This window comes from Pygocentrus nattereri, chromosome 16 (genome assembly GCF_015220715.1).
Source record: "Pygocentrus nattereri isolate fPygNat1 chromosome 16, fPygNat1.pri, whole genome shotgun sequence".
NCBI lineage: Eukaryota > Metazoa > Chordata > Actinopteri > Characiformes > Serrasalmidae > Pygocentrus > Pygocentrus nattereri.
The window spans coordinates 22,971,255-22,985,610 of NC_051226.1; the positions used below are offsets into that span (position 1 = coordinate 22,971,255).

General features: G+C 37.0%; 1 protein-coding gene across 2 annotated transcripts; it reads right to left on the bottom strand.

Annotated features, from left to right (window-relative positions):
- Positions 1–1,778: 1,778 nt before the first annotated feature.
- On the bottom strand, positions 1,779–10,237 carry serpinf2a (serpin peptidase inhibitor, clade F (alpha-2 antiplasmin, pigment epithelium derived factor), member 2a). 2 transcript variants are annotated; one of them, XM_017704405.2, is made up of 8 exons: positions 10,136–10,237; positions 7,155–7,208; positions 4,185–4,434; positions 3,955–4,098; positions 3,675–3,863; positions 3,203–3,345; positions 2,814–3,015; positions 1,779–2,576 (listed from the first exon to the last, which is right to left on the bottom strand). In XM_017704405.2, the coding sequence occupies exons 2-8, from the start codon at positions 7,203–7,205 to the stop codon at positions 2,170–2,172; spliced, it is 1,386 nt and encodes a 461-aa protein (XP_017559894.1). In that variant the 5' UTR covers positions 7,206–7,208; positions 10,136–10,237; the 3' UTR covers positions 1,779–2,169. The 2 variants fall into 2 exon arrangements, with proteins under 2 accessions (XP_017559894.1, XP_017559895.1); XM_017704406.2 differs by lacking the exon at positions 10,136–10,237 and adding an exon at positions 9,371–9,422.
- Positions 10,238–14,356: the final 4,119 nt, after the last annotated feature.

Here is a 14,356-nt window from a genome sequence, read left to right on the forward strand (position 1 = left end):
AACATATCAGTCATTTATTGGACATCCATCCATCCATCCATTTTCTAAGCCACTTCTCCCTCAGGGTCACAGGGGGGTATCCCAGCAGTCATTGGCTGAAGGCAGGATACACCCTGGACAGGTTGCCAGTCCATCACAGGGCAGACAGACAGACAATTTAGCATGTCCAATTGCCTGACTGCATGTCTTTGGACTGTGGGAGGAAACTGGAGAACCCGGTGGAAACCCACGCAGACAAGGGGACAAAGAGGACCCCGGTCACCCAGCCGGGGAATCGAACCCAGGCCACCGTGCTGCCCCGCTTATTGGATATCAAAGGTAAACTTAGTGCATGTTTACTGTTTACCGGTTCATAATGAAGTGTGATGTTTTAATATAAATGAATAGAAGAAATAAAAAAATCTATTTAGATAGGTAAAGTGGGAGTTTTATTTTTACTACTATTGCTCATGGTTTTACATTTACAAGCCAATTCATGCTCATGTTGTCTGTACTCAATTAGAAGGCAACTATAAAAAAATGAAACATTCCTAACTTTTAATTGATTATTTAAGTGAGTGTGTTTACATGCACTTAATAATCTGATAACTGCATAAAATCAGATAATGTGAAGCTCCGGGTCTACATGAGTGAGGCTGTAATCAGACTTCTGCTTTGCAGAAGAAGACGGGATGTAAACGCTGCTTGCTTATTTCCAACACTGTGGTCTGCTTCGTATATGTGCAGACGGAGAAATTTGAAAGAAATCTGAGTGAGTTTACATGCACTGAGAAATCTGATTACTGATCTAAAATTCAGCTCTCTTTATCAGATTTCTTAATCGAATTTCTAGACCTTTCTCGACCGTTTGAATAATCAGAAAACTGCAGAACAGTGGTGCACTACATTAGGGAGTGGTGGGGCTTGGCAGGACCAGATGTCCCCATGGAGCAGTGCATGACATTATCAATAATTCAGTATAACAACTATTATATATATATATATATATATATATATATATATATTTTTTTTTTTTTTTTTTTTTTTCTTTGTACAACATTGTTGCATGTTTATTACGTATGACAGTGGTAGTGCTGTCTGATACATTCCAAATATCTTTCTGTACCTGTTGTGTAAATGCCAGTAGGTGACCTATTTCTCCTAGTAGACTGGTGAGTTTAGTGAGCGTGGGACAGCCCTGAGGTGTTTGTCTAACCAAATGAGCAGTTAAAAAAGACTCAATGCATGTTCAGTACAGATTTCAACATCATTCACTCTGAACAATAACTGCTCCTTCAGTTCAGAGTGGTTCAAGAGAAAACAGGGCTAACTGAGAGTGTAGCTAAAAACAATCTTCTGCTTTCTATGCCTGCCCTTGCTGTGCTATCACTTGAATTCATTCATGGATTGGTGGTCTTTGAGAGAAAACTTTTTGAGTTTGCGCAGATGAAAGGTTGTCCTGCAGCTTTTCTTTTCGAGCAGTGAACGTTGCTGGTGAGTCATTCTGCATTATTAGAAGGTGTATTACTCCTCAAGCCTGGACAGCAGCGGGCTTCCCTTCTCTGATATGTGGCTTTGGATTTGTAATGCGATGCTGTAACAAGGTTGTGTGAGATCTAATGTCATTATCATATCACTCATATTCCTGCCTCAGCTTCCACGAACTCCTGCATAACATTACGTTAATTTAATAATTGTTGGATATTTGATCATTTTGCCAGTAATCCCCTTAACATATCAGATATAGTTATAGTCAGTTAGTTATATCAGATAGTTATAAATGCACTAATTCCACAAAATAACATGTTCCACACATTTATTTAAACATTACATTTTAATTGCCACAATTTAGCATACCTTCTGACCATTCTAAGGGAGAAAAAATGCTGACCACCTCAGGTGGTGCAATTCAGGTTGACAGAAAAAAAAGTACTGTGTCAAAATGAAAACTTTGATGTACAGGGTAATCTCTGCAATGCTGGTGTGTTCTTGTCCATAGAATGTCCATTGTATAAAACTGCACTAGCATAAAGTCATCAGAAGGCTTGAATATGTAGTTATTTTTTAACTCCAAGCCTTGTGGAATCCTTTACAACTGACTTTACCATATGCATGTCAGGTGTAGGCACAGTGTATGATGGACAGGTCCATGCTTCTCTGTGCTGCTCTTAGGCCATGTTCCCCCACTTTCTAATATGTGAGGACTCGCTCTGTCTCCTCACATTCATCCGACGCATCATGGAGCATGTTATCCCAGTAAGGGTCATCACTTTGTGGTGCATCAGTTGGTATATTGCTGCTTGATGGCTCCATGATCTCTGGGTCGTCACTTAGCTCAATAGTTGCACCAGGATTTGGGTTGGTGACTACACCAAGGAAGAGAGGCATGTGGGAGACGTCATCCACGATGACAAAGATGAAGGGCATGTTGACTGCGAAAGTGGGGACTGAGCGCACCAGTATAACAGAAGTAGTCGCTGAGGCCTCTGCACCCTCCTCATTCAGCTCTATACTGGAGGCATGCTGCACACCAGAAAGTACTAATGGGCCCACTGCAATGCCAGACAGGTCTGGCCCAGAGAACAGAGACCCCAGACCTGAGCAAGAAGGGCAACGACAGATTGAATATCAGATTGCATGGAGAAACACATATTGTTTGTTGGTCAGCTTCCCTTAAAAATAAAGAATTATTACAAAATGAAATATGTGAGTGTGAAGAAGCTTTTTGAAGTTTCACAAGAGCATGAAGCCTGTTTTTCAAAGAAATACTAGCTTAAAAATTCAAAAATGTATCAGAGGAAAAGCTCCTTGAGGCTTTAGATATAGTTTCTTACCCATCTTTTTGAGTGCTGGTTGCAAATCCTGTTTATATTCAAGTTTGATCTTTGGCAGTTTGACAAGCATGGTTGTCTCACTTGGAAGACGTTCATACAGGTCTGTGATGTTGAGATTAGCCGTTGCTCTTGACAGATTCTGTGATGGTGTGGGCATGACCACCAGAAAGCTTGTATTTCCTTGGAAGGGGAAGCGTGCAACCTTTACAGGAGATGAAAGTGCAGCATAATCCATCAGATGCAATGAACATGCAAAAATACATGCAAGATGCAAAGGCTTTGAACACAGGTTTGTCAACAGATCAGATGCTTTTGATAGACAGTGCTCATTGAACAGGAAGAGGAATGAAGTCACAGAGCTTGAGATTAATAAAATAAAGCAAAACTACCTTTGTGCCTTGCTCTACATCCACAAACATGCTGAGTGGATATTTTGATCCCGTCATCATGTCCACTTTAACAGCAGTTTGTTTGTCAATGTAGAAGAGATCCTTGGCAGTAAAGCGTGAGTCAAAGCGAGATGTCCACTCCCCTAAGGGCAAGACATAAGGGCTCACTTCTACCAAACACTTCGACCAGTATGTTTACTCTCCATAGATTAGAGGACATTAAACCAATAAAATCAAAAACTCATGTTGCCTCTAGGACTTTTGCAGCCTTTTTGAAAAGACAAGGACTTAGAAGGACTATAAAATTGAAATCATGTAAATTGTGGATTTTTAGCACACTGTCTTGATTAGCCAGTTGTTTCACATATTTGGTTAAATTCATAACAGCATCAGTTACTATTCTATCAGTTATCTAGTATGTATTTATTTGTGAGGTCTCTGCTAGATATCTGACACCAGTCAAGTGGCTTACCTTTAAAATGAACAGCATTTATCAGCATCAAGACTACGCTGGGTGGAAGACTGGACAAAAAGTTGTTTATTTGACCATTGGTGGCCGCCTCAATCCACTGATTGACCTCCTCTACAGAAGTGAGTGGAGTAGGTGCTGACTTGAATAGCTGAAGGGATTTTTCTACAAAGTCCTTCTTCAGGACAAAATCTGTTCAAGTACACAATCAATGGGGTATCAGTTCCTGTTAATGAAACAATATGTATTCAGCGCTGTGGCTGTTTACCACACTTATATTCACCTGGTTTGAGGTAGATACGAGAGGCTACTTTTATGGCCTTGGAAATTAGTTGTTCTTGGAGGCAGCTTAAGGTTTTATAATAGTCAGGTAACAGGTTTGCATGCAAAGCTCCTAGTAGGTGCTCCTCTGTCTTGTTCACAGCACCTGTATTTTTTTTTTTTTTAAAAAAAGCTATGTTACTACACAGATATTAAAATTATGAACTCATATGCACCATTCATTGGTCATACCTAAAGCCAACTGTGCAAGAGCAAGAGAAATGCTGAGTGGAGACAGGACAACATTTGGTTGCTCAGATCCAGGCTGCAGGTTCTCCAGAAGCTTCAGTCCCAGTTTAGCTACAGCACCAGCAACTGCTCGCTGACTTTCCAAGTTTAAGGCATCACATTCCTCCTTAACCTGATGTGGTGGACTAGAGCCATGAGGAGAAGTAGAGCTGACAGTGGCATTGCCCTCAGGAGACACTGGACAGACCTCACCCTTGAGGCAGAAGAGGGGATAATAATTAAGTATTTGCTGAATGAGACTCACGTTCTACAGATTATTATTGAATATATTAAAATACTAAAATCTTTTAGTCACATTTCCTTTTATCTCTTTTCTTCCCACCAGATTCACTTATCAATTCTATGTGAAAGATGTGAGTTTTGGGATGGCAGATAAGCCGAGTAGCATGTTCAGGCTGAGCTATTGTTAGGCTAACCAGTTCCGCAAGAGCTTGCTGGTCAACATAAACTATTTTAAAGTGTAAGACTGGTAAATTTACGTATAAAATTTTAATTAAAGTGATACTTGTTTCCTTGTGCTTTGATGCTTTTAAAACACGTCTATTTTCTCTATGGAAAGAGATGGGTGTTTTTATGCGAACCTTAGCTTACACTTTTTGATTCATTCAACCACTGAACCAAACATTTCTTGAGAATAGCCATATGAGGCAGCATCTACTCCAAATTTTAAAGTTGGTAAAAATGAGTAAAATTTGTGGCTTTGAACATGACTTCATTCATTCTAGCTTCATCCAAAATAGCTGTAGGCTGGGTTCTTTTGCACAACACACAGTTTATCAGGAATGGTGAACATACCAGTGACCAAAAATCTTGTACATGGAAACATCCAGTGGATAAGAGGAGAAAAGTGAAAATTGTGCAACTAAGCAGGTCGACCACAACCAGGCAAGTCACATCTGAATTCAACATTGTTGTCACTAAATAACAAGTAAATGCAACTAGAAGGCACAGGAGTGTTAAACTGAAACATTGAGAAGTGGAAAAAATTGCGTGGTTGGACCAGTCTAGGTTTCTTTTGCCTCATGAAAAGATCAGAATTTGGTGTACGTGAAATGAATTTGTGAAGTTATCCTGTTCAGTGTCAACAGTACGGGCTGCTGGTGACAGTGTGATGACGTTGGAAAGTTACCCTGGCATTAAGGCTCTTGATACCCATTGAAGAACATCCCAGAACATAAAAATTATTCCACTTAATCGGAAACCCGAATCTCCATAAATCACTGGCTCAACCTCCTTACAGATCACTGTAATCTAAAACAAATGACTGCAAGATTGAAAAATAACACAAAAGCATACAAAGAAGCCTGGTCATACTTTACACATTATATTGAGAATTAACAACAGCTGTCCTCTCTTCCACATCCTTATTAAAGGAACACCAAAATAAGTCTCATTTGTTACAAATAAATAAATAAATAGAGAATCAAAAATAGCAAAATTACGCATTGTTACAGTGTGCAAAATTGCAACTCTTTTTAACTTATTAGGTACATGTATTAATGTGTATCTATGACTGTTATATGTCTGTGTATATATATATACATATGATGAAAAAATTTGAATTCTGGGTCCCCAGTAGGGGGAGTGGTGGTGTGGCCCGGGGTTTAAAAAAAAGAGAAAAAAAAGAAGAACATCTAAACGAAACAACATACCTGAATATCATTGCTGAGCAAGTTCATCCCCTATCCACACGCAGATGAGCAATTCCAACATGAGAATGCATCACAGCATAAGGTACATTTTATGATGAAATGTTTCCAGGAACTTGACAGTGAGTTTTCTTTGCTTCAGTGGTCTGCACAGTTCCCAGAACCCACACATATTAGTTGTTTAAAGACTGAGATCAACTTGTTAAACAAGTGGCATCAGGTGCACTCCATCTTTATTGGAATGAAACTTCTGGCATAATGAGTAAGATTGGACACCCTTGGCATAACACAGTCATTTCTGCGTGTTTCCAGCATCTTGTAGATTCCAGGGGCCAGAGGAGGCACATGAATTTGTGAGTTTAGGCCAAAGGGGGCACCGCTCAGTACTACATATTAAGCTCAGGGCTTATGAAATGTATTTCTCCAATACACTTGGTTTATTTGACTGCCAGCACTGGGTAAATTATAGACTATTTTTGTAAATGGAAATCTGTAATTTAATCAAAATAATAATATAACATAAAACTAGAAATCTAGTTTACATAATTGTATATATATATATATATATATATATACATATATATATATATATATATATATATATATATATATATATATATATATATACAATTATGTAAACTAGATTTCTAGTTTTATGTTATTTTATGTTATATTCTAGTTTTATGTTTTATATATATATATATATATATATATATATATATATATATATATATATATTGCATGTGTCATTGGCCCCTCCCAGTCCTGTCCACGTATGTTTGTTTTGTTTCTTTCCGGTCCTGCCCCTTTGTCTTTGTTTCCAGCCCCGGCCCCTGATTGTTACTTCTTGTTATCCACCTGTCCCTCATTATCCCTGTTGTATTTGTCCTGGTTTGTTGCTGGTCTTTGTTTGAGGTGTTAGTATTGTTTGAAGTGTTTGGTCTTTGTCTTGGATTGTTTGTTTATTCTGTGTTGTTTATCATGTCTGTACCCCAATCTCTATGTTAGCTACCTGACCATGTACTGTTCAAACCCCAAATCTGGATTTGCCCTGAATAAATCTCACTTATCTCTGCACATGCGTCTGCCTCCTCATCACTCCTAAACATTACAGCATGCAATTCTTTTTTTTTAGTTTTTTTTGAGGGGGTCAAGATTCACACAAGCACTGGTGTATGTGTATGTATATATATATATATATATATATATATATACACACACACACAGACACTTATTTTATCAATGAGTTCACTGTCTGCCTTACCAGCAGTCCAAAGACACACAAGAGTATCAGCAGTGAAGGATGGAGCTTCATGACCTGTGAATAGAATAAAACCTAATCCATTATCTTACATCCATTATGTATTGCATTCAGTATACACCACTGTTCACTGTACAAAAGTGTATAACTGTTTTTAAATTATAGCACACCAAATACATACATACATATTTTGTACAATTTGTGCAATGTCACAGGTATAAAATAATTAGTCAGAAGCTAGGAAACAAAAAAAAATTCAGAAGAAAAAATACTTAATGAGTAATTAAGAAAAAGTAAAAGAATGTACTGATAATTAAAGAATAATGTAAAAATAGATAATCACACTATTGTTAAAGTAGTACATCTTGGTGTTATAAAACACAAGCTTTTAACAACAATAGTCATTTTAAACTTTTGAATGGCAGTGTATATTCACAGTTCTTGATGAAGTTCATATCAATTTTGGCGAACGTCTGTGTTCTGCTGTGTAGTTAAAGAACAGCCATAACATTTTTTCCTAGAAAACATCTTTTTATGGATTTTCATGGATGGATTTCAGAAAACAATTTCCTGAATTTTTGTGACTTTTTGGATCTTTTTGGATCTGGACCTCCAAAACTAAGGAAATATCCCATCATTTTCCCTATGGTATTGAACTGCCTCTCAACATCATTATTCATCTATTTGTTTATTTTAGTTGAAAATCTCTATCTTTATATTATCCCCAATTGGATTTGTTTCCACACCTGAGAGGGAGTATATATATATATATATATATATATATATATATATATATATGCAGTGCAGTGTGGTGCAAGATTACATTTGCCTTTATAGTGAAAGAAGGAACCTAACATGATATAAAAGAAAGGGGACCAAGTATAGAACCCTGTTGTACACCATTAAATTTGTCACACTGAAATGGGATGCTACCTTTGCCACAAGTCAGTTTGATAAATTTCTGCCCTAATAAACCTGCCCTGATCAACTGTAAGTGATGTTATTGTGAAGCCTCTAGGGGCAACAACAGCCATACAGTGGTAGACCACACAAACTCACAGTGAGGCTTAAGCATAAAAATTGCTGATGCATAAAATATCTTTTGTTGCATCACTCTCTACTAAACTTCCCCTGGAAGCAACATCAGTACAAAAGCTGTGTTTTGGGAGCTTCATGGAGTGGATTTCCATGGACGAGCAGCTCCACACAAGCCGAAGAACACTATATGCAATGCCAAGGGTCTGCTGGAGTGGTGAAAAGCACTATACCACTTGACTCTGGTAGTCTGGTGAATAAATCTGAGTTTGGTTGCAAGGAGAATGTTTCCTTTCCAGAATGCATAGTGCCAACAGTAACGTTTGGTGGAGGCGGGATGATGGTCTAGAGCTGTTTTTCAGAGTTTGGGCTTGGCCCCTTAGTTCTAGTGAGGTGTATATGTTAATGCCTACAAAGACACAGCATGCAAAGACATTTTGAGAATATTATGTGTTTCCAACTTTGTGGCAACAGTTTGGGGAAGGCCCTTTCTTTGTTTCAGCATAACTGTACACAGAGCAAGAGCAAAGAAAACATGGTTTGAATTGAAAATTCATCCCTGCTGAACACCTTTAGGATCAACTGGAACAACAATTGTGAACCAACATCACTGCATGACCTCACAAATGCTTTGACTGCAGTCAATTCCATATTAATTGGATGTTCAAGGTCATAGTGGGTGTTATGGTGGTCAAATGTCCACATACTTTTCGCCTGAAACAGTGTATTATATAGCTCTAAATATCACCAGAGAAGATTTGCCACTTTTAGCAAAGCTGTGCTTAGAGCAGTTCTAAAATCAACTCACTTTGCCATGTCTAACCAAATAATGAAACAATTTCTCATGAAAAAGTACAAAGTCCTCAAACAGTAAGGCCGATGAATTTGGAAAGTCACTGCTCGGTTTCTGATTTTAAAGACTGGTCAGTAGTAATACATTGTATTCTAGGTTTGCTTCTATCTTTGCCTCTTTGTATGCACAAGTGAACTTCAAATATCAATAGATCATTTAAAAAAGTTTTCTTTCAGTTGTTTGGCAGTCACTATTTGCTAAACAGCTGTAGAAAAATCATATTTCTGCCAATTCTAAGATGACCTAGTATTATGCTAATTCTGTGAGGAACTGAATCATATAAACTAAAAAAAGTTAATGTAATATTGTAAGTTCTGACATCATAACTTACCCACTTAAAGTTTATCCTATTTTGTCCAAGCCTTAAAAAGCCAAGTTAATAGAGCAAAAGGTCCTAATGTTACATAAGTTTTGTAAATGCAAACAAAAGAGATTTTCAAAATAAGAGCATACACATTTTCATAAGATGGTTTGTAGCTTTTTTGGAAGCTATGTTAGAAGTTGCAAAAGTCTGAAAGTTGTATCCATGTGACAACCTTCCTCACTCCTCTAAACACACGCACATAAAACAGAACTACAATGATGTTTGCATTTGCAACGTGCAATTTCTCACTTCGCTGTCGCTCAGGGTCAAGGGGCTTAAACAGAGTGGTAGAAGCACACATGCTTTCTGCAATGTGATTCATGGCTGTGAAATCACCTTGTAATATTTATACAGTTAGAAACTTTTGATAAAAGAAGTTTGAAGATTTTCAAAAGATAAGCATAAATGATTTGACAAAAAACTATGATACCACATGAAGAATATTAAATTTGAATTGATTATTATTTTAGCTATTTAACAGATAATACTGGCTCAAACATCAAGGCACCAGAGTTTAAGCTTCTTCTCATGGAAGACTGTATTTTAACCCAGAAAGTTTGTTTTGCATATTTGTTGAAATAGCTATTTAGATATGGAACTTCAAGATGCATAATTCAGACATATTTAATGTCTCATGTGAAAGGTTAACATTTCATATGTTGGTCAGGGTGCTGTAAGGCTAACCAGTAGTCAGAGGCATTTTGGAGACCAAAATAGGACATACAGACTTACCAAACCGCCGTTAGGACTGGAAAGTGGTGATATATATAGGGCAAGATGAGTGATGTTGCTCCTGGACAGATCAGTGTGGCTCTAACACTTCCAAGCACCCCACTGCTGGTTAATGTTTTATCACCCATTGATTCATACCTCACTATTTAGTTTTAAAAATATATGTCAATATATCTTATTTAGAAGTCACACTTATAGAACCACCCAACACCATGGTCGAGTATGTGTATGCTACTTACAAACCTTAGGCAAGGTACTAAGGATTTATTGTATCTTCATATCATACAGTGGTGGCAAGGTAGTTTCAAAGCTGCAACTTATTTATCTTACGTGCTCTGGACTGTTGCCGTTCTCCACCCACGCAGGACCTTGGAGCCTCCCACCCACATACAGCTGCACTGCAGGCAGGGGGCTCCACCTGCTGAGTCATTTCAGGTGACCAATGGACACACTGGCAGAACGTGTCTTGCTGAAAGTGTGCTGATGCATCAAAATCCAATAAAAGTCCCTTACCAAATTATTCAAACACATTGCAATCCACAACAAAATGCATTCCAAACACTAAAATGTATTTCAGAATATATTGACATATTAACTAAATGTATAACGAAATGGTACACATCAAAATGTATCATACAAAAATAAATGTATTTAAAAGTAATTATCAAATACGTTTAAAAATGTATGAAAATAGCCAAAATACTGTCTAATGCACTTTACTGTTTGGGATACCTTTTGAAGTGAATTTGTTGTATTACATACAACTGAACAAAAATTAATAACAAATACAAATAAAGGCATTCTAAAATAGAATGTAGTTCATACACAAGTTTATGTTTTATAATAAGAAAATATATTTAAAATGTATGTTTTTTTCCATATGGGGAAACAACCTGCACAGGTCAGGTCATTTAGTGTTTGTTTAAAATATTTAGTTTTTGCATGTGAACCTTTATTATAGGATTGTATCAGTACTGCTTGTCTGTAATATATATTTGTGATAAGGTTGCTACTTGTGATTGTGACATAGCTTAAAACATTATAAAAAAGCATTGGAGAATGCTTCATGTGATATAGGTAAGGACTGGCCTGTGTTAATATGACCAAAATTATTAACCAAATGTTATTTAAGTTTGTGGAATCATTGGAATGCCTCAGGTCATCAAAACACCCACAGAAACATACACACACACACACACACACATATATATATATATATATATATATATATATATATATATATATATATATATATATACATATACACACATATATACACACATATATAATATTATATTGTATATAACTATACAGGAACTAATAACCAATATACACACACACACACACACACACACACACACACACACATATATATATATATATATATATATATATATATATATATATATATATATACATATACACACATATATACACACATATATAATATTATATTGTATATAACTATACAGGAACTAATAACCAATATACTGTGCAGCACTATGATTCACAGAAAATATCTGGTTAGACATGTTTATTAATAATTTAGGCTTCATGTAACTGGATGCAAATGTTTCAAAAACTAAATGCATCTCAGTACCTAAATCCTGATATTATGAATGAGTTAGTCATAAAAACACACTGTACTTGTTGTAAATGCAAAGATTTTAAATACAGCTTTATAATAACCAGTACATTTGAAGGACAGCAGGATGTGTGATATACCTGCAAGCAGCAAATTACAATGTCTTAGCACTCAACTACCACTCCAAGCACTGCTACGCTATTTTTAGTCTGTTAAGATGCAGGTTGCATATGCATCAGCGGCCTCTTTTCCACTGTACTGAATGGTGTAACCCTTACAGTGACATTTCCAAATAAACACAATTCGATATAGCTCAGCAATGTTCCCTCAACATAGTTCATGGTGGGATGTCTTAATGGCGTAGCTATACGCTGATTGGTTCTAAGTTTACCTCAAAATCAAATAAGCTCAGTCGGCAAATAAATTAAAGCATTGCACAATTTTCAACACGTTATTTTATCAATTTCAGACCATCAATCTAACAACAATTGTTGAATGTTTAAAGGTGCTGCCAACAAGGGGAGGAGAGCTTTTTGGCATTAGCTTAGCATGCTAACAGTTCTGCTCACCACTGAACAAGTGCTTCTGGCTAAAGGCCACTGTAGCATCCAAAATTCAAAACTTATGTTTTTAATAAAGGTTCACTCATCGGCACTGACACGTAGTCATCGCATACTAGCACTCTGCAATTCTGAGCACGGTTCGATTTCTTAATGCATTACAGCGTACTGCCCATCATTTTGCCACAGAAATCCACAGTAGTAATGGCTTTCAAATTTACACAGAGAAGAGTAGTCAGCCTTTTATCATTCAAATGCTGAACGTGTTCTGTGATGTTTTAGGCTGTAGGCTGCTGGGCTGAGCCAACAGTGCCACACACCAAAGTAGAGGCTTGGTTCCTGATACTCAACACATATTTAGAAGATAATGTCTTGTGTGAGATCACATACTGTGAGACCACAGAGTTGCATTACCGGTGTTGGTGTGACAGCCAAAATCAAATATGCTCTGTGGCACAACTCAACAATCTTATCCACAGAGGGCCGATGAGGTTTTCATTTTAATCAAGCAGAAACACAGCTGATTCCGCTCATTTAATCAGTTGGTCTCCTTCTTCAAACAGTTGATTTAAGGTGAGCTCATGCTTGGTTATCATGGAAACCAGTAAACTGTCTGACCTTTTGCAGGAAAGACTGGTCAGGCCATGAGCCTGTTAGCCATCAGTAAGCCACCATTATGCGTAGTTTTTCTTCCTGGTCCTGATACAGAAAGTCCATACCAGCAAGGAAGGGCACCGTGCAGCCCTTCAGTGCAAAAAGAGGCCAGAGCAGAATGTGGAAATTGGGAATATACAGATATCTAATATGCAATGCAGTATAACAGGCCATTCCTTATATAGTTTAGATGAGAAAATATGAATGTTCAAAAAACATTCATATCCCATATCCTACATTTTTGTATTTTGTTTTATATTTACTCTGGTGCTGATTTAGCTGGTCACCCAGCATGGTCGTACTGGTTTACCAGCACACCAACATCCAAAACAACATACACTAGTTTTGCTGGTAACCAGCGTAATTCCATTGCTGCTGGTCAGCATAAAAGCATCCAAAACAAAATACAGACTGGTTTTGCTGGTGACCAGTCATGTTGGTATTTGTTGTTTTTTCTAGTAAGATTTCATATATGAACTGTAGGGACTGTGAAGTGGATGGTGTGTTTTGATAGTTTAACAATGTTTCTGTACCACTTCAAACTCTCTGAAGCATGAATTTCAAAAAAGTGAGGAAAATTCACTTTTCCATGAAAAAAGGACAGACCAGCATATGTTTTGTTTTGGATGCTGGTATGATGGTCAACTAGCATGACAATGCTAGGTGACCAGTTTAACCAGTGGCAGACCAACATAAATCAGATTAAACTAGCATCAAATTCACGCTGGTTTGTGCTGTTTCTTTTTTTCTACAGGACCCTGGATTAATTACATTTGCAACTGATTAGCTGGAGTAATTACATAAGATTCACTGAATTATTGAATTGCAATGACTTACAATTTTGGCTTATATCAGTTCATTTCATTGTCTAATTCAAAATGACAAAATGTGTGTTTGAGTTTTAACTGGAAGACTTTTTACTTTAGTCTTTTCAACAGAAAGTGAAATGCATGCTCAGTGGTTTTGAGTGGATGTGAGGTTGGAGGCTAAAGTGGAATAAAGGGATTCTTTCCCTAATTGTAGAAGAAGGTTTAGCAGTGTTCTTGTTTGATTATTGGGGCAGATTCAAATCGTTAGGGACGTCCAGTCTCCAGCTTCAAAAAACATACAGAGGACAGTGATTCAAATATATACAAATTTACGATTTAGTGTTTATGTCTTAATGTTATTTAGTCTATTGAGATTCCGTCCTCTATTAAAGGCATATTGTCACTGAACAACAGACTCATACATCTCTACACACTGTAATACAAGTGAACAATAACCAAGGAAACCTGTTTAATACTTAGCAGACAGGGCCCTCTGCTGGTGGAATACTCAAGTGCATATAATCTGCAGTTTATATTTCCACTATCAATAAGCAAATTTGCTTAATTTAAGAGATTAGAATGATTGATAATATTTATGAGCAGGGCATTACTA

Bases quoted from the DNA above. Each gene is read 5' to 3' on its own strand.
- serpinf2a (XM_017704405.2), bottom strand. From the start codon at position 7,205: ATGAAGCTCCATCCTTCACTGCTGATACTCTTGTGTGTCTTTGGACTG. The intron at 4,099-4,184 runs GTATGACCAATG...AAAAAAATACAG, and splicing joins TCTTGCACAGTTGGCTTTAG to GTGCTGTGAACAAGACAGAG. The intron at 3,016-3,202 runs GTAGTTTTGCTT...TCTCCTGTAAAG, and splicing joins ATGTAGAGCAAGGCACAAAG to GTTGCACGCTTCCCCTTCCA.